This window comes from Equus asinus, chromosome 8 (assembly GCF_041296235.1).
Source record: "Equus asinus isolate D_3611 breed Donkey chromosome 8, EquAss-T2T_v2, whole genome shotgun sequence".
NCBI lineage: Eukaryota > Metazoa > Chordata > Mammalia > Perissodactyla > Equidae > Equus > Equus asinus.
The window spans coordinates 78,551,450-78,569,550 of record NC_091797.1 but is presented as its reverse complement, the minus strand read 5'-3'; the positions used below and the strand labels follow the sequence as shown (position 1 = coordinate 78,569,550).

General features: G+C 36.3%; 1 protein-coding gene across 17 annotated transcripts in view; it reads left to right on the top strand.

The window, feature by feature from the left end:
• The window catches only part of TMEM116 (transmembrane protein 116), a 120,267-nt gene that overhangs the window by 40,752 nt on the left and 61,414 nt on the right, over positions 1 to 18,101 (top strand). The window contains exon 1 of one of the 17 annotated variants that reach the window (XM_070516081.1): positions 12,106 to 12,159. The exons of the other annotated variants lie outside the window; for them this stretch is intronic. Within the exon in view, the coding sequence (XP_070372182.1) occupies positions 12,106 to 12,159 (54 nt within the window). Of the gene's footprint in view, positions 1 to 12,105; positions 12,160 to 18,101 lie in introns of those variants that run through there. 17 annotated transcript variants of the gene reach the window in all.

Genomic DNA, 18,101 nt, shown 5'->3' with positions numbered 1-18,101 from the left:
CTTTGTAATATATTTTGAAGTCAGGGATTATGATACCTCCAGCTTTGTTGTTTTTTCTCAGGATTGCTTTGGCTATTTGGAGTTGTTTGTCCCTCCATATAAATTTTACTTTGTTCTATTTCTGTGAAGAATGTCCTTGGGATTCTGATTGGGATTGCATTGACTCTGTAGATTGCTTTAGGTAATATGGACATTTTAATTATGTTTATTCTTCCAATCCATGAGCATGGAATATCTTTCCATTTCTTTTTGTCTTCTTCGATTTTTTTCACTAATGTCTTATAGTTTTCAGTGTATAGGTCTTTCACCTCCTTGGTTAAATTTATCCCTAGGTATTTTACTTGTTTTGTTATCTTTATAAATGGGATTATATTTTTGAGTTCTCTTTGTGCTAGTTTGTTATTAATGTATAGAAATGCAACTGATTTTTGTATGTTGATTTTGTACCCTTCAAGTTTACTGTATTCATTAATTATTTCTAATAGTTTTTTGGTGGATTCTTTAGGGTTTTCTATATATAGAATCATGTCATCTGCAAATAGAGTTTTACTTCTTCCTTTCCAATTTGGATCCCTTTTATTTCTTTTTCTTGCCTAATTGCTCTGGCTAAACTTCCAGTGCTATGTTAAATAAGAGTGGCGTGAACAGGCATCCTTGTCTTATTACTGTTCTCAGAGGAACAGCTTTCAGTTTTTCACTGTTGAGTATGATGTTGTCTGTGGGTTTGTCGTATATGGCCTTTATTATGTTGAGGTACATTCCTTCTATACCCCACCTTTTTTGGGGCAGGAGGTGAGGAGGATTCGCCCCGAGCTAACATCCATTGCCAATCTTCCTCTTTTTTTGCTTGAAGAAGATTAGCCCTGAGCTAACATCTGTGCGAGTCTTCCTCTATTTTGTGTATGGGATACCTCCACAGCAAGCATGTCTGATGAGTGGAGTAGTTCTGTGGCTGGGATCCAAACCTGCAAACCTGGGCCACTGAAGCAGAGCATGCAGAACTTTAACCACTCAGCCATGGGGCAGGCCCTTATACCAATTTTTTTTAGAGTTTTTATTATAAATGGATGTTGGATTTTGTCAAAGGCTTTCTCTGCATCTATTGAGATGATAATGTGATTTTTATTCCTCATTTTGTTAATATAGTGTGTCACATTGATTGATTTGCAGATGTTGAACCATTCCTGCGTCTTTGGAACAAATCTCATTTGATCATTATGTATGATCCTTTTAATGTATTGTTGTATTTGATTTGCTAATATTTTTTGAGGATTTTTACATCTATATTCATCAGCAATGTTGGCCTGTAATTTTCCTTTCTTGTGTCTGGTTTTGGTGTCAGCATAATATTGGCCCTATAAAATGAGTTAGGAAGCATCCTGTCCTCTTCAATTTTTCAGAAGAGTTTGAGAAGGATAGATATTAAATCTTCTTTGAATATTTGGTAGAATTCTCCAGAGAATCTATCTGGTCCTGGACTTTTGTTTTTTGGGGAGGTTTTTGATTACTGTTTCAATCTCTTTACAAGCGATTGGTCTATTTAGATTCCTTCTTTCTTCTTGATTTAGTTTTGGGAGGGTGTGAGTCTAACAACATATCCATTTCTTCTAGGTTATCCAATTTGTTGACATATAGCTTTTCATAGTATTCTCTTATAATCCTTTGTATTTATGTCGTGTCCATTTTAATTTCTCCACTTTCATTTCTGATTTTATTTATTTGAGTCTTTTCTCTTTGTTTCCTAGTGAGTCTGGCTAAGGGTTTGTCAATTTTGTTTATCTTCTCAAAGAACTAGCTCTTAGTTTCATTGATCCTTTCTGTTGCTTTTTAGTATCTATTATTTTTTGTTTCCTCTCTAATTTTTATTATTTCCCTTGTTCTACTGGCTTTGGACTCTTTGTCCTTTTTTTTCTAGTTCTTTTAGGTATCACATAAGATTGTTTATTTGGAATTTTTCTTGTTTTTTGAGGTAGGCCTATATTGCTATAAACTTTCCTCTTGGTACTGCTTTTGCTGCATCCCTTAAGTTTTGGTATGTTGTGTTTTCATTTTCATTTGTCTCCAGGTAACTTTTGATTTCTCTTGTGATTTCTTTATTGATCCAATATTTTTTCAGTAGCGTTTTGTTTAGTCGCCACATATTTGTGACTTTCAGCTTTTTTCTTGTATTGATTTCTAGTTTCATACCATTGTGTTTGGAAAAGATGCTTGATATGATATAATCTTCCTAAATGTATTGAGGCTTGCTTTGTTTCCCAACATATGATCTATCTTTGAGAATTTTCCATGAGCACTTGGGAAGAATGTGTATTCTGCTGTTTTTGGATGGAATGTTCTATAGCTATCTATGAAGTCCATCTGGTCTAATGTTTCATTTAAGGCCACTGTTTCCTTTTGACTTTCTGGATGATCTAGCTATTGAGATAAGTGGGGTGTTAATGTCCCCTACTATTATTGTATTTCTGTCAATTTCTCCCTTTAGGTCTGTTAACAGCTGCTTTATATACTTTGGTACTCCTGTGTATTATGACATAATTAGTATTATGTCTTCTGAAATTTAAGTTTTTTTTAACTTTTTTTTTTTTTTTGAGGAAGATTAGCCATGAGCTGACTACTGCCACTCCTCCACTTTTTGCTGAGGAAGCCTGGCCCTGAGCTAACATCCATGCCCATCTTCCTCTACTTTATATGTGGGATGCCTACCACAACGTGGTGTGCCAGGTGGTGCCATGTCCGCACCCGAGATCCAAACTGGCGAACCCCAGGCTGCTGAGAAGCAGAACACGTGAACTTAACCGCTGCACCACTGGGCCAGCCCCTGAAATTTAAGATTTTTATGCCTTCTTCATTAAGTAAACCAGTTATCATTATGAAGTGACTTTCTTTATTCTTGGTAATAGTCTTTGCTCTGAAATCTACTGATATTTAATAGCTATTTAAACTTTTGTTTGATTATCATTATTGTGGTACATCTTTTTACTTCCTTTTAATTGTAACTTATTTTGTGTATTTATATTTAAAGTGCATTTCTTTTAGACAGAATATAGCTAGGTCTTCCTATTTTATCCAGTCTGACAATCTCTGCCTTTTTTTGTGGTGTTTAGACCACTTACATTTAATTTGATTGTGTTGTTATGTTTTAATCTATCATTTTGCTATTTGTTTTCTATTTGTTCTATCTGTCCTTTGTTCCCTTTTCCTTGTTTTTCTGCCTTCTTTTTGATTAGGATACTATGTTTTATTATTACCTTTTATCTCTTTTGTTGGTTTGTTAGCTAAAACTTTTCATTGTGTTACTTTAGTGGTCATGTTACAGGATTCATAGTATACATTTTAACTTATCATAGTTTAACTTCACATGATATCATGTGTCTTCACATATAGGATGAGAATCTTAGAATAGAATACTTCCAGTTCTTGCCCCCTGGCCTTCATGCTATTGTTGTCATGTATTTTTCTTTTATATATATCATAAAGCCCATAATATATTGTTATAAGTTTTGCTCAGTTAATTACTATTAGAGAGATTTAAATAAGAAAAAAATATCTTTTATACTTACCATTTCCAGTGGTCCACATTCTTTTGTGTAGATCCAGATTTCTACATGGTATCATTTTTCTTCTGCCTGAAGCACAGTCTTTCACATTTCTTGTAGTATGGGTCTGCTTTTGTACGTTTGAAAATGTCTTTATTTCACCTTTGTTTTTGAGAGTTTATTTGCTGGGTATAGAATGCTAGATTGATAAAATTTCAGTAGTTTAAGATTTTGCTCCACTGTCTTTTTGCTTACATTGTTTCCATTAAGAACTCTAATATCCTTATCTGTATTCCTCTGTACATATCCTTTTTCCTCTGGCTGCTTTTAAGATTTTTCTCTTAAAAATGAACAGTTTGATTATGATGTTCTTGATGTTGTTTTCTTCATATTTCTTGTTCTTGGGATTAGTTGAGCTTTTGAATCTGTGAGTTTATAGTCTTTATCAAATTTGGAAAGTTTTTGTCTATTATTTCTTCAAATATTTTTTATGTTCCTCTCTTCCCCATGACTTCCATTCCTTTCAGACATCTTATTATCTACATATTAGGCTGCTTGAAGCTTTCCCACAGTTCAGTGATGGTTTTGTTCCATTTTGGGGTTCTTTTTTCTCTGTTTCTCATTTTGGATATTTTCTGTGGCTATGCCTTCAAGTTCACTAATCTTTTCTTCTGCATTGTCCAATCTGTGTATTTTTTATCTCATCCATTGTAGCTTTTATCTCTAGCAGTTCAATTTAGGTCTTAAAAAATATCTTCCATGTCTCTACTTAACTTATTAAAAATATTGAATACAATTATAATAACTGTTTTATTGTCTTTTACTGCCAATTCTAATATCTGTTTCAGTTCTGGTTGGGTTTCAGTTGATGGATTATTCTCCTTAGTATGGGTCATGTTTTCCTCCCTGTTTGCATCCAATCTTTTATTGGATGTCAGACATTGTGAATTGTATCTTTTTAGGTATTAGATATTTCTGTATTCCTGTAATCATTCTTGAATTTTATTCTTGGATACTGTTAAGTTAATTGGAAATAATTTGAATCTTTCAAGTCTCACTTTTATGATATTTTTGGTAGGACTGGAGCAATGCTCAGTCTCAGGCTAATTATTTTTCACTATTGAGGCAAGACCTTCCTCAGTATTCTACCCTCTGCCATGTTGAATTATCAGTTTTTTGGATCTTAGTGGTGGGAACAGGCACTATTCTTTGCCCTATGTGAACTCTAGATACTGTTCTCTCTAATTCTTTTTGATAGTTTTTTCCTCAGCTTTGGATAGTTCCCTTACACACATGCATCAATCAGTACTTAGCTGAATACTCCAGGAGGACCCTCTGCAAATATTTAGGGTTCTCTGAGAAGCTCTTTCCTCTCCAACACTCTGTGTTATGAATTCTAGCTGCCTTGGTCTCCCTGGATTGTTAGCTTTGCTCCTCAACTCAGAGTCTGCCAGGCTTTGCCTCAGTTTCCCTTTCCTATACTGCAGCATGAAAACTCTCTCTAGGAAGTAAACTGAGGCAGTCATATGGCTCATCTTATCTTTCTCATGTTTCAGAGATCACTATCCTTTGTGGTCTGATGTCTAGTGTATTGGAAAACATTGTTTCATACGTTTTGTCAGTTTTTTTGGTCTATTTGCCAGGAAGGTAAATCCAGTTCTTGTTACTCCATCTTGGCCAGAAATAGAAGTCCCAGTTTGTTTTTGTTAGGTTGTAAAGTGTATTTTTTTAAACCATCTATGTGATAATCATTAGGCCAGGTATCACTGTGTCATTATTATAATATCAAATATTTTTATCGCAGCTTTTTGGTACAAATTTCATAAATGAAGCCCAGGGTCTGAGAATATGCTCAAAAAACTTCAGCCTTTGGATATTCAGGGTCAATTTGGAGATCTCAGGGGAATATATTATTTAAATAATTCTTAATAAATATCTAAATTATTGTTTAAAATAGAAAAATGTCCAGACTCTTCCAGATTAAAGTAAAAGTTTTAATATTCCCCATTGTCTTTCCTCCTGATAAATTCTTCCAGTTTGGAGGAAAAAAATACTATTTAACTTGGCTCTTTTCTTTAAATTGAGGCCCACAATTCAGATGAAATAGTTCAACTGGTCCATTTATTCAACTTTAGGAGAGTAACGATAGTAGAGAATGAAATAAACCTAGCGTTAGGAGACCTGGATTCTCGTTTTACTTTTGCTGTTAAGAATCTATATGACTTTGAAGAAGTCATGTGATCTTTATTTTGAATTTTTTTTCTGTAAAATGAAATCATTATTGCTGGTCTAATCTACTTCATAAAAAATTTTTGAAATATTAAATAGGATGTCTGTACACATATTTTGTAAAATTAAAGGTTCTATATGAACATATGATGTTTTTATGGATTTCTCTGTTTGTGCAAGGAAATCAAGATCATCAAAATAAGTACTCTACCGAGGATGGTTGCCTCTTCCCAATCCTGAAAGTGGATTCAGTTTATTATCCAGTTTGGAAAGGTTTCAGAACCTTGTTTTGGATAGTTTCCTATGGAGAGAGATTTTTGATAAGAAGAAACTTCTCTCTGACAAGACAGGTTGACTATGCTGATCTGTCAAGGCATTAGAGCCTTTTCTCCCAAAATTGGTTTGGAAATGTCCTAGATGTTTTGGCTAGACGTAGGAAACCCAGAGCTGGTCATGGAGGAGACTTCACTCGGTACAGCCTCAGCACCCTCATGCCACCTCATTGAGCTGGAGCAGACGAAGCCAATTATTTACCAAAGCTTGCAGGCCCAAGATAGTCTATGAGAAGAGAAAATATGCTTCAACTATATAAGCCATCAGAAGAAAAATAGTAGATAGTGCCCCTAACCAGAGATTAGGAGATCTTGGTCAATCCAAAATCAGAACTGCGTTTCATGTAGTTCCATGCTTCTTTTAAGATTTAAGGTACTAAGCACCCAGCAAGACCCTTCTTGTCTCTGAATTCTCTTTTTAAAACTGAATAGTACCAAAGCGTGAGACATTCCAAGTCTGGCCTTAAATATAGTTTCCACCAGCTGTAAGTAAACAGGCAGAGCCATTTTCTTATGTAGCCAGTATTGGTCTTCTGATAATCTATTACTGTTGACCTATTTAACTTGAGAGCACACCCAGGCATCAGTTTTACAGAATCAAAGTTTCCTAGAGTTCGTTTTTAAGTTCCTGAAGATATCACCTTAAGTCTGGTATCACAGTTAAGTTTCTCCTTAGACAAATTAGGATGAGAATATTCTAAGTACTTCTTTAGAGCCTAACCTTCACCTTTACCCCCATTTAGTTAGTATGAATTGTTTAAGAAATACTTTCTATTTTCTCTCACATTAGAGCTGGGAATTAGATGTTACAATTGATCCTTCTGTTATTCCATTAAAAAGCTAAAGGAAAACTGTTTCTTTACTCACAACACTTCTGATACCAATGTGTTGTTCCCACACCAACCAATTCCTCAACTCTCTGACATCAACTGGGTGTCCTACAATTCAAGTCTGATGCTAACTATCCAGAGTTAGCACAGATCCTGCAGGTTAAGGGCTCAGTCCCACAAGACTGCCCCCTGTTTCAGAGGCCAATTGCAAGTAGTGGGTCCCCAGGTGAACCACACTTCTGTCAGACTTGGCTACAAATTGGGGCTTCCCATGACCCCCCTCCTATAATTTGATATAGTGGCTCACAGAACTCAGAGAAATACTTACTTACATTTACCAGTTTATATAAAGGCTATAATCAGACTACAGATGAACAGCCAGATGAAGAGATACATAGGGAAAGGTCCAAAAAGATCCTGAGCCCAGGAGTTTCTGTCCCCGTGAAGTTGGGGTGTGCCACACTTCTGGCACCTGGATGTGTTCACCAACCTAGAAGCTCTCCAAATCCCATAGTTCAGAGACTTTTATGGAGGCTTCATCATTTAGGTGTGATCAGTTGTTAATCTCTAGCCCCTGTCCCCTCTCTGGGGGATACGGGGTGGGGCTGAAAGTTCCAAGGTTCTGGTCATGGCTTGATCTTTCTGGTGACCAGTCCCCATCTTGAAACTATCCAGAAGCCCACCAAGAATCACCTCATTAGAACAAAAGATGCTCCTGTCACTCAGGAAACTCCAAGGGATTTAGGAGCTCTGTGTAAGATGCTATCACTCCCATCACTCTTGAAATTCCAAGAGTTTTAGGAGCTTTGTATCAAGAACCAAGGGCAGAGAACAAATAAATATTTCTTATTATGTCACAAAAGCAAACTCAGACTTGACTCTTTTCCTTCTCTCCATGTTACTGGAACATTTCCATTTTTAAAAACTTTTCTATTTTAAAAAATTTGGGGGGCTGGCCCGTGACCGAGAAGTTAAGTTCGCACAGCGCACTTGAGCAGCGCAGGGTTTTCCTGGTTCGGATCCTGGGCGCAGGCCTAGCACCGCTCATCAGACCATGCTGAGGTGGCGTCCCACGTAGCAAAAGCAGAAGGACCTACAATTAGAATAAACAACTATGTACTGGGGGGACTTTGGGGAGAAGAAGGAAGAAGCGGTATGTATAACTTATAAAACTCATACACGTTCTTGATAAAAATCAAAATAGTAAAGAGGGGCATACAAATGAAAAGTAAAAGTTCACCTCCCTTTCCTGCCCCCAACTCTCACAGTTTGATCAGTTTAGGTTAAATGTCTCTACTTTTCAAAATTCTCCACTAGCTGGTTCTTGAGAAAAAAGTTGGGAGTGGGAGGAGGTGGGGCATTCCTTGTTTTCACAAGCAGATAAAGAGGTCCTAGATTTTCTGAGAGTCACAGTAAAGCAAGAGAGCCAGTTACCTGATCTAAACAAACAAGATATCCAAGTTTCTAAATCTAGGTTTCAGTTCCGGTCTTTGAGCAGGGAGACCCTTTTAGAAAAAATCTTTTTGAAAACTGGTGCCAGGATTTTTAGAACATAGTTTGCAGTTGTTAATCATTTTCACTGAAGCAGAATGAAAGAAAATGGGCTTAAGCAGTAGTGGGAAAGAATTTAGTTTGAGTAGAAACCTTGAGGATTGTTGTGACTGGAATAAATCATCATGGTCACTTTGGTGTTTCCCTATCAAATGTGTCCATAATTTTCATCTGTGTAAAATAGATTTGCTATTTTTATGTGAAGGCCAGGTGATACACTAGATAAGTGGTTCAGTGGTTCCTAGACTTTGGAATTTACAAATGTTAGGTAAAACAAAAAATAAATAAAAATAAAAATAGTGGGAGTTGTCATGGTGTTGCTAATTTTATATTTTGCTAAGTTAAGAACACTTTAAAAACAACAACTATCTAATTTTATAAAAGGAATAACATTGATAGTAAAAAAAAACAGGTAAAATATAATCTCAGAATAAAGGATGATTTCTTTAAATTAGTGATGTTAGCCATGTGAAAACTTAACTACATTGCCTATATTTTTCTCAATATTTCTTAGACCAGTGACCATTTTGTCAGGGATCAGCACTAATTTCTGAACCAGCATTTGGAAATTATTGTATTGAGTGGGCTTTCAAAGTCCTTTCCAGGTTTAGGATGCTAAGACTTCAGGACACATGAATATTTTTCTGTTTTGAGCTTTTTCTTCTTCTACTGGAGTGGGTATGGGATGCAAATTAGAACCAGGCTTATGCATCTCTTATAACTTTATTATGTGCCTGCAGTTGTTGAGTGCCTGCCTGGTTCAGATAATGAAAAGAGTTTTGTAGGAAACCCAGAGCTGATCAGGAGGGAGAATTGGCTCAGTATAGCTGGGGCATCCTTATGCCACTTCGCTGAACTGGAACAGAAGAAATCAATCACTTACCAAGAGCTAGTGTTTTGTTCTGGAACTTACCTGAGAAGCAAAGTAAGTTTGAGAGCCATCAGAAATAATTTCAGTCTTTGAATAATAAGTTAAGATGTGGGGTTTCCAAGTACAAGTACTACTTCTTTTATGAATTCAGCTAACCAATAAACAGGTGTTACAGTGCCAGAATAACAGTTGCATCAGAAGGCTTTGTCTAGACTACAGCATCTGGCTCTGAAAGATGGTATCTGATCCGTGGTCTTCTATTCTATTAGAGGACTAGCTCTGCACTGAGTGGATTAATTTGGTTGTATATGATGGTCCCCCAGATCGGTCTTGGGATCAGGAACAAATTCCATGCTTTTCCCAAAAGGGTCTGGGAGTATTACTGTGCTAATATTTCTGTTTACCAGAGATAATTGCTGTGGAGAAACAGGAAGAGGGGAAACTGACAGTGCCAGACACTGTCCCAGTCAGCCTCTCTATTTCCTCTTGGCTATTCTAGTGTTTATTTTGACACAGGTTGAAGTGTCAGCAGTCGTCTTTTCTTAGTGAACGAACTCAGTTTCATTTCCTGAAAAAATGTGCTAGTCAGGTACTTTAGAGATACCAGTTTGAATTGCAAATGACGTGAAGTTTGTTGCTTGGAGTTAAATCATACAGTTTGGAGTCAAAGAGACCTAGGTTCATATCCCAGCTCTGGCACCTATTAGCTATAATATTTTAACGCAAGTTAACTTCTCTAAGTCTTAATTTCCCCATGTAAAATAGGAATAATGATAGGATTCTTAGGGTTGTTGTGAAGATTAAATTAGATAAATGGAATGTGCTTGCCCTTACTGTAAACTGTTGTTCTTATTATCATTGTTTTTGGAGGTAAAATCCTCCAAGGAGGTAGGATCTTTGCCTACCTCCTTAAGAACAGAATTTACTTGCAGGCCTTTCATTTCCTCCACATACTTATTGATCCATTACTTTCTAAATCTGCCTGGCAATAGAAAGCAAGATCCATTAAAAAATATTCTCTCATCTAGGATTAGATTTCACGATCTTTGCTTGTTAATATCTCTCACTACTTCTCTGACCTCTTGGACTTAGCCTGCCTAAATCCAAGGCCTAAATTTTACAGTGGCTGGGAGTTTATATAACATTATTATTACAATTTTTGGAGTCTTCTAATGTTTTAAATATAATAGGAGTTCAAATAAACTTTTGCTAGTTGATAGCTGATCTCCCTGGACTTAATCTTATGTTTAGAGGCACTGGGCCCTTCTATATGGGTAGATATCCGATCCTAACCCCCTAAGCTAGAGCTTTTACCTCTTTTAGCCATAATGTACTAACCAACATTTGATTAATGCCGTGATCTGTGACAGAACAGATTTGTGTCATGACCAATCCCCTTTGTTAGAAGTACTCTTAACGACAACAACAAAAATCTCTTGTACCCTAGGTCCATGTAACAGAAGTAGCTTTACCTGTCATCCTAAGTGTTTGGGGACATCTAGAGTCTTCTTTAGAGTGAAACTCTCTCATCCTGTTTTCTTTCTCTCAGCAAAGGGGTTCTGTCTACATAGAAGCAGGAATGAAGTTGTTCACAAAATCTCCTCTGAGAGTGCTTTTATACTTGATTATACTCTGTTTCTATTTTCTATAATAAGCTTGAGCTGTCGTCTTTTCAATACAATTTTACAAAAAAGTAGAAAACCACACGTTTGAGATAGTTTTCTGTATGTTCATCTTCTAAAGGAGTGAAATAAATAAGCTGTTGAGGTCTTATTTAGTTTCAGGATTCAATTTTTTAAAAAAGGTCTGGTTCAGGGCCGGCCCAGTGGCACAGTGGTTAAGTTCGCACGTTCTGCTTCTCGCTGGCCCAGGGTTCGCCAGTTCAGATCCCAGGTGTGGACGTGGCACTGCTTGGCAAGCCATGCTGTGGTAGGTGTCCCACATATACAATAGAGGAAGATGGGCACAGAGGAAGATGGGCACGGATGTTAGCTCAGGGCCAGTCTTCCTCAGCAAAAAGAGGAGGATTATCAGCAGATGTTAGCTCAGGGCTAATCTTCCTCAAAAAAAAAAAAAGGCCTGGTTGAAAACCAGAACGGTGGAGTTACCTTGTTGGATCTGCTTTAGACTGGTGTAAGGGAGATTTTCGGCAAATAACTACTTACGTTAGTTTTTCATTAACTTAATAATAGAAGCAAAATAGTTTCTGCCACTTCACAGACCTTAAATAAGTCACTTTAAAAACTAATTCACTTATAGTCACAAAAATAGGGTGAAATGTCAGCATATATGTAAAAGTACTTTTAAGTTATAAAGGATTATATAAATATAAAATTGAGTAGAAGGTTCTTGTTTGGCTCCTCTATTATAGATTATTCTTTATACATGGTAGCCATTCAATAAGTATTTGCCTCACTGGGATTTTAGGAGAATAAAGATGATGGATTTGATGAATCTTGAGATTCTCCAAAGAATACAAAGTAGTTAAAATGATAAATTTATACTTAATCACTTCTGTTTGATATGAAGAATGTTAACATTAATCATAATGGTCAGGGTTGTTAACAGTATCTCTCAGGCTTTAACAAATTTTTAAATCTGAAAACTACGAGAAACGTCAAATTTAGAATGTTTAATCTTTGTGTGTCTCCTGTGAGAGTGGAGGCATCTATCAGATGTAATGACATCCTAGTTCCCTCTACTGGACTTAAATGAAATTACCTATTGCTTCTTAAAACCTCTTTCCTTAGCATAGAATGGTCAGTCTCTTTAAGTGGCGACAAGAGGAGACAGGAAGACAAAGGAATCAGGTAACATTTCAAATTTTACTGCCAAGTTCGGAGAACTATGTAATTTAGAGGACATTACAAGTGGACGTCCTTTTATTGCGCTTCTCAGGTATTGTATTTTTTTGCAAATTGAAGGTTTATGGCAGCCCTGCATCAAACAAGTCTTTAGGCACCATTTTCCCCCCATTGCATTTGAAGCCTGAAGATGTGACCGAATTGCTGCAATTTCATGATAAAACTTGAATGGATGAGGAGTTGCTTCCTATGGATGAGCAAAGAAAGTCGTTACTTGAGATGGAATCTACTCCTGGTGAAGATGCTATGAAGATTGTTGAAGTGACAACAAAGGATTTAGAATACTACATAAATTTAGTTGCTAAAGCAGCAGGAGGGTTTGAGAGAATTGACTGCAATTTTGAAAGAAGTTCTACTGTGAGTAAAATGCTATCAAACAGCATCGCATGCTACAGAGAAATTGTTGGTGAAAGGAAGAGTCACTCAATGAGGCAAACTTCATTGTCTGGTTGCTACATTGTAGGAGGTTTTTTTGTTTTGGTTGTTTGGGGTTTTTTTTGAGGAAGATTACCCCTGAGCTAACTGCTGCCAGTCCTCCTCTTTTTGCTGAGGAAGACTGGCCCTGAGCTAACATCCATGCCCATCTTCCTCCACTTTATATGTGGGACGCCTGCCACAGCATGGCTTTTGCCGAGCAGTGCCACGTCCGCACCTGGAATCCGAACCGGCGAACCCCGGGCCGCCGAGAAGCAGAACGTGCAAACTTAACCACTGCGCCACCAGGCCAGCCCCGTAGGAGTTTTTTATATATTCTAAATAATAGACCTGTATCATGTCGACGAAAATAATCCATATCCAATCTATAAATGAAAATTTGGGTGAGTTTATTCTGAGCTTAAATCTGAGGATTATAACCCGGGAGAGTCTTTCCACAAAGGAACAGAGCACTCCAAAGAAGTGGGGGTATAAGGGTGGTTATATACCCTCAAAGAGGATGTTTCACATAGGATTGAAATGTCCCTTTTACAATAGTCGCGAGACTGCTCTGTCGGCACAGCGATTGATGGAAATAGCAGGTAGGTCTTCTGTCTCTGTGAACACAGCAGGGTGGCAGTCTGTTGTCTCCAGCTGGGTGGTCACAGGTGAGCTGGGAGGTGAGTGCAGCAATCAGTTCCTAGCCTAAGGAAAAATGCTAATGTCGGGGGGAAGTTGCATCTTTATCTCAAGGGCCTTTGTTCTGGCCAAAGGAAATGTCTAAGCAGATATGCAATGCGTGCTCAATAGCCAGTCAGGCCCTTTTGGAGGAAAAAAAAGAAGTCAGGCCGAATTAGGTTTATACCAAATGGCTTCCTCATATACTCCAATATATCCTCTTGCTTGCCATTTTTATTTGTCAATCAGATACATGATTTGCAAATATTTTCTCCCATTCGTTAGATTGTCTTTGCACTTTCTTGATAATGTCTTTTGATGCACAAAAGTTTTTAAAAATAATTCATTGAGGTGCAATTCACATATAAAATTAACCATTTTAAAGTGAAGAGTTCAGTGGCATTTAGTACATTCACAATGTTGTGCAACCACCGTATCCATCTAGTTCCAAAACATTTCTATCATTCCAAAGTAAAACCCCTTACTCATTAAGCAGTTTCTCCCCATCTTGCCTACCCTCAACTCCTGGAAACCACCAATCTGAATTCAGTCTCTATGGCTATATCTATTCTGGATACTTTGTAATAAAAGAATCATTCAAAATATGAGCTTTTGTGCCTGGCCTTGTTCGTTTAGCATAACGTTTTGAAGGGTCATCCACCTTGTAGCATGTATCAGTACTTCCTTCCTTTTTATGGCTGAATAATATTCCATTGTATGTATATATTACATTTTGTTTATCCATTCGTCTGTTTGTGGACATTTTAGCTGTTTCCACCTTTTGGCTGTTGTGCACAGTGCTTTTATGAACATGCATGTACATATAATTGTTTGAGTACTTGTTTTCAGTTATTTTTTAAAAATTATTTTATTGAGGTCATATTGGTTTATAACATTGTGTAAATTTCAGGTGTACATTATTATATATCATTTTATGAATAGACTGCATCTTGCTCACCCCTAATAGTCTAGTTTTTATCTGTCACCATACATATGTGCCCCTTTACCCATTTCACCCTCCCCTCCACCCCATTCCTCTCTGTTAACCACTGATCTGTTCTTATCTATGTGTTTGTTTATCTTCCACGTATGAGTGAAATCATACACTGTTTGTCTTTCTCTCTCTGGCTTATTTCGCTTAACAGCATACCCTCAACTTCCATCCATTTTGTCACAAGTGGCACAATTTTGTCTTTTTATGGCTGAGTAGTATTCCATTGTGTATATATACCACATATTCTTTATCCATTCATCAGTTGATGGGCACTTGGGTTGCTTCCATATCTTGGCTATTGTGAACAATGCTGCAATGAACATAGGAGTAGCATAAATCTCTTTCTATTGTTGATTTCAAATTCTTTAGATAAATACTCAGTAGTGGAATAGCTGGATCATATGGTATTTCTACTTTTAATTTTTTTGAGAAATCTCCATACTGTTTTCCATAGTGGCTGCACCAGTTTATATTCCCACCAGCAGTGTATAAGGGTTCCCTTTTCTCCCCATCCTCTCAAACATTTGTTATTTTTTGTCTTGTTAATTATAGCTATTCTGATGGGTATAAGGTGATATCTCATTGTAATTTTGATTTTCACTTCCCTAATAATTAGGGGTGTCGAACATCTTTTCATGTGTCCATTGGCCATCTGTATATCTTCTTTGGAAAAATACCTGTCATATCCTCTGTCCATTTTTTGATCAGGTTGTTCATTTTGTTATTGTTGTATGAGTTCTTTATATAGTTTGGAAATTTACCCTTGTCAGATATATGATTTGCAAATATTTTCTCCCAGGTGGTGGGTTGTCTTTTCATTTCATTCACGGTTTTCTTTGCCTTGCAGAAGCTGTTCAGTCTGATGTAGTTCCATTTGTTTATTTTTTTTCTTTTGTTTCACTTGCCTAAGTAGACAGTATTCGAAAAGGTACTGCAAAGACCAATGTCAGAGTGTGTACTGCCTATATTTTCTTCTAGGATTTTTATGGTTTCAGGTCTTACATTCAAGTCTTTAATCCATTTTGAGTTATTTTTGTGTATGATGAAAAATAATGGTCTACTTTCATTCCTTTGCATGTGGCTGTCCAATTTTCCAAACACCATTTATTGAAGAGACTTTCCTTTCTCCATTGTGTGTTCTTAGCTCCTTTGTCAAAGGTTAGCTATTGATAGGTGTGTGGTTTTATCTCTGGGCTTTCAATTCTGTTCTATTGACCTATGTGTCTGTTTTTCTGCCAGTACCATGCTATTTTGAGTACTGTAGCTTCATAGTATATTTTGAAGTCAAGGATTGTGATGCCTTCAACTTTGTGGTTTTTTCTCAGGATTGCTTCAGGTGTTCAGAGTCTTTTGTTGTTCCATATCACTTTTAGGATTCTTTGTTCTATTTTCATGAAGAATGTCATTGGGTTTCTGATAGGGATTGCATTGAATCTGTAGACTACTCTAGGTAATATGAACATTTTAATTACGTTTATTCTTCCATGAGCATGGAATATCTTTCCATTTCTTTATATTGTCTTCGATTTCTTTCAATAATGTCTTATAGTTTTCAGTGTGTAGGTCTTTCACCTACTTGATTAAATTTATTCCTAGATATTTTATTCTTTTTGTTGCTATTGTAAATGGGATTTTATTTGTGACTTCTCTAAATGTATAGAAATGCAACTTATTTTTGTCTGTTGATTTTGCAACTTTGCTTTAGTTGTTGATTATTTCTAATAGTTTTCTGGTGGATACATTAGGGTTTTCTATAGATAGAATCATTTCATCTGCAAACAGTGAGAGTTTCACTTCTTTCTTTACAATTTGGATTTCTTTTATTTCTTTTTCTTGCCTAATTGCTCTAGCCAAAACCTCCAGTACTATGTTTAGTAAGAGTGGTGATTGTGGGTACCCTTATCTTGTTCCTGAGGGATGGCTTTCAGTTTTTCACCGTTAAGTGTGATCTTGGCTGTGGGTTTGTCATATATGGCCTTTATTCTGTTGAGGCACTTTCCTTCTATACCCATTTTTTTTTGAGAGTTTTTATTATAAATGGATGTTGGATCTTGTCAAATCCTTTCTCTGCATCTATTGAGATAATCGTGTGATTTTTATTCCTTGTTTTGTTAATGTGGTGTATCACATTGATTGATTTGCAGATATTGAACCATCCATGCATCTTTGGAATAAATCCCACTTGACTGTGGTATATGATCCTTTTAATGTATTATTGTATTCAATTTGTTAATATTTTGTTGAGGATTTTGGCATCTTTGTTCATCAGTGATACTGGCCTGTAATTTTCCTTTTTTGTGTTGTCCTTGTCTGGTTTTGGTATCAGGATAATGTTGGACTCATAGGATGAGTTAGGAAGCATCCCATCTTCTTCAATTTTTTGGAATAGTTTAAGAAGGATAGGTATTAAATCTTCTGTAAATGTTTCATAGAGTTTTCCAGAGAAGCCATCTGGTTCTGTACATTTGTTTTTCGGGAGATTTTGATTACTGTTTCAATCTCTCTCTTAACTTGTGATTGGTCTATTCAGATTCCCTATTTCTTCTTGATTCAGTTTTGGGAGATTGTGTGATTTTAAGAATTTATCCATTTCTTCTAGGTTATCCAATTTGTTGGCATGTAGTTTTTCATGGTATTCTCTTATAATACTTTGTATTTCTGTGGTATCTGTTGTAATTTCTCCTCTTTCATTTTCAATTTTACTTATTTGAGTCTTCCCTCTTTTTTTCTTGGTGAGTCTAGCTAAGAGTTTGTAAATTTTTTAATCTCCTCAAAGAACCAGCTCTTAGTTTCATTGATCCTTTCTATTGTTTTTTTTTTCTTAGTCTCTATTTCACTTATTTCTGCTCTAATTTTTATTATTTCTCCCCTTCTGCTGACTTTGGGTTTTGATTGTTCTTTTTCTAGCTCTTTTAGGTGTAGTTTTCTTGTTTATTGAGGTAGGCCTGTATTGCTATAAATTTTCCTTTTAGTACCACTTTTACTGCATCCCATAAGAGTCAGTTTGTTGTGTTTTCATTTTCATTTGTCTCCAGGTATTTTTTGATTTCTCCTTTGATTTTGTCATTAACCTAATTGTTGTTCAGTAGCATGTTGTTTAGTCTCCACATATTTGTGATTTTCCTACCTTTTTTCTTGTAGTTGATTTCTAGTTTCATAGCATTGTGGTGAGAAAAGATGCTTGATATGATATCAATCTTCTTAAATTTATTGAGGCTTGCCTTGTTTCCAAACACATAGTCTATCTTTGAGAATGTTCCATGTACACTTGAGAAGAATGTGTGTTCTGCTGGTTTTGGATACAATGTTCTGTATATATCTATTAAGTCCATCTGGTCTACTGTTTCATTTAAGGACATTGTTTCTTTGTTGACTTTCTGTCTGGATGATGTATCCATTGATGTAATTGGGGTGTTGAGGTCCCCTACTATTATTATGTTGCTGTCAGTTTCTCCCTTTAGGTCTGTTAATAGTTGCTTTATATACTTTGGTATTCCTGTTAGGTGTATATATATTCATAAGTGTTATGTCCTCTTGGTGGAATATCCCTTTTATCATTATATGCTGCCCCTCTTTGTCTCTCCTTATCTTTTTTATCTTGAAGTCTGCTTTGTCTGATATAAGTATGGCAACACTTGGTTTCTTTGCTTGCCATTTGCTTATCATCTTCCATCCCCTCACTTCAACCAAATGGCAAGCAAAAGAAAGCAAGTGTTTTTTCTCTGTGGGTATTTTAAAGATGTTTCTCATGTTTTCTGGTTTGCAGTGTTTCTGATAAGAAGTCTGCTGTCATTCTTATCTT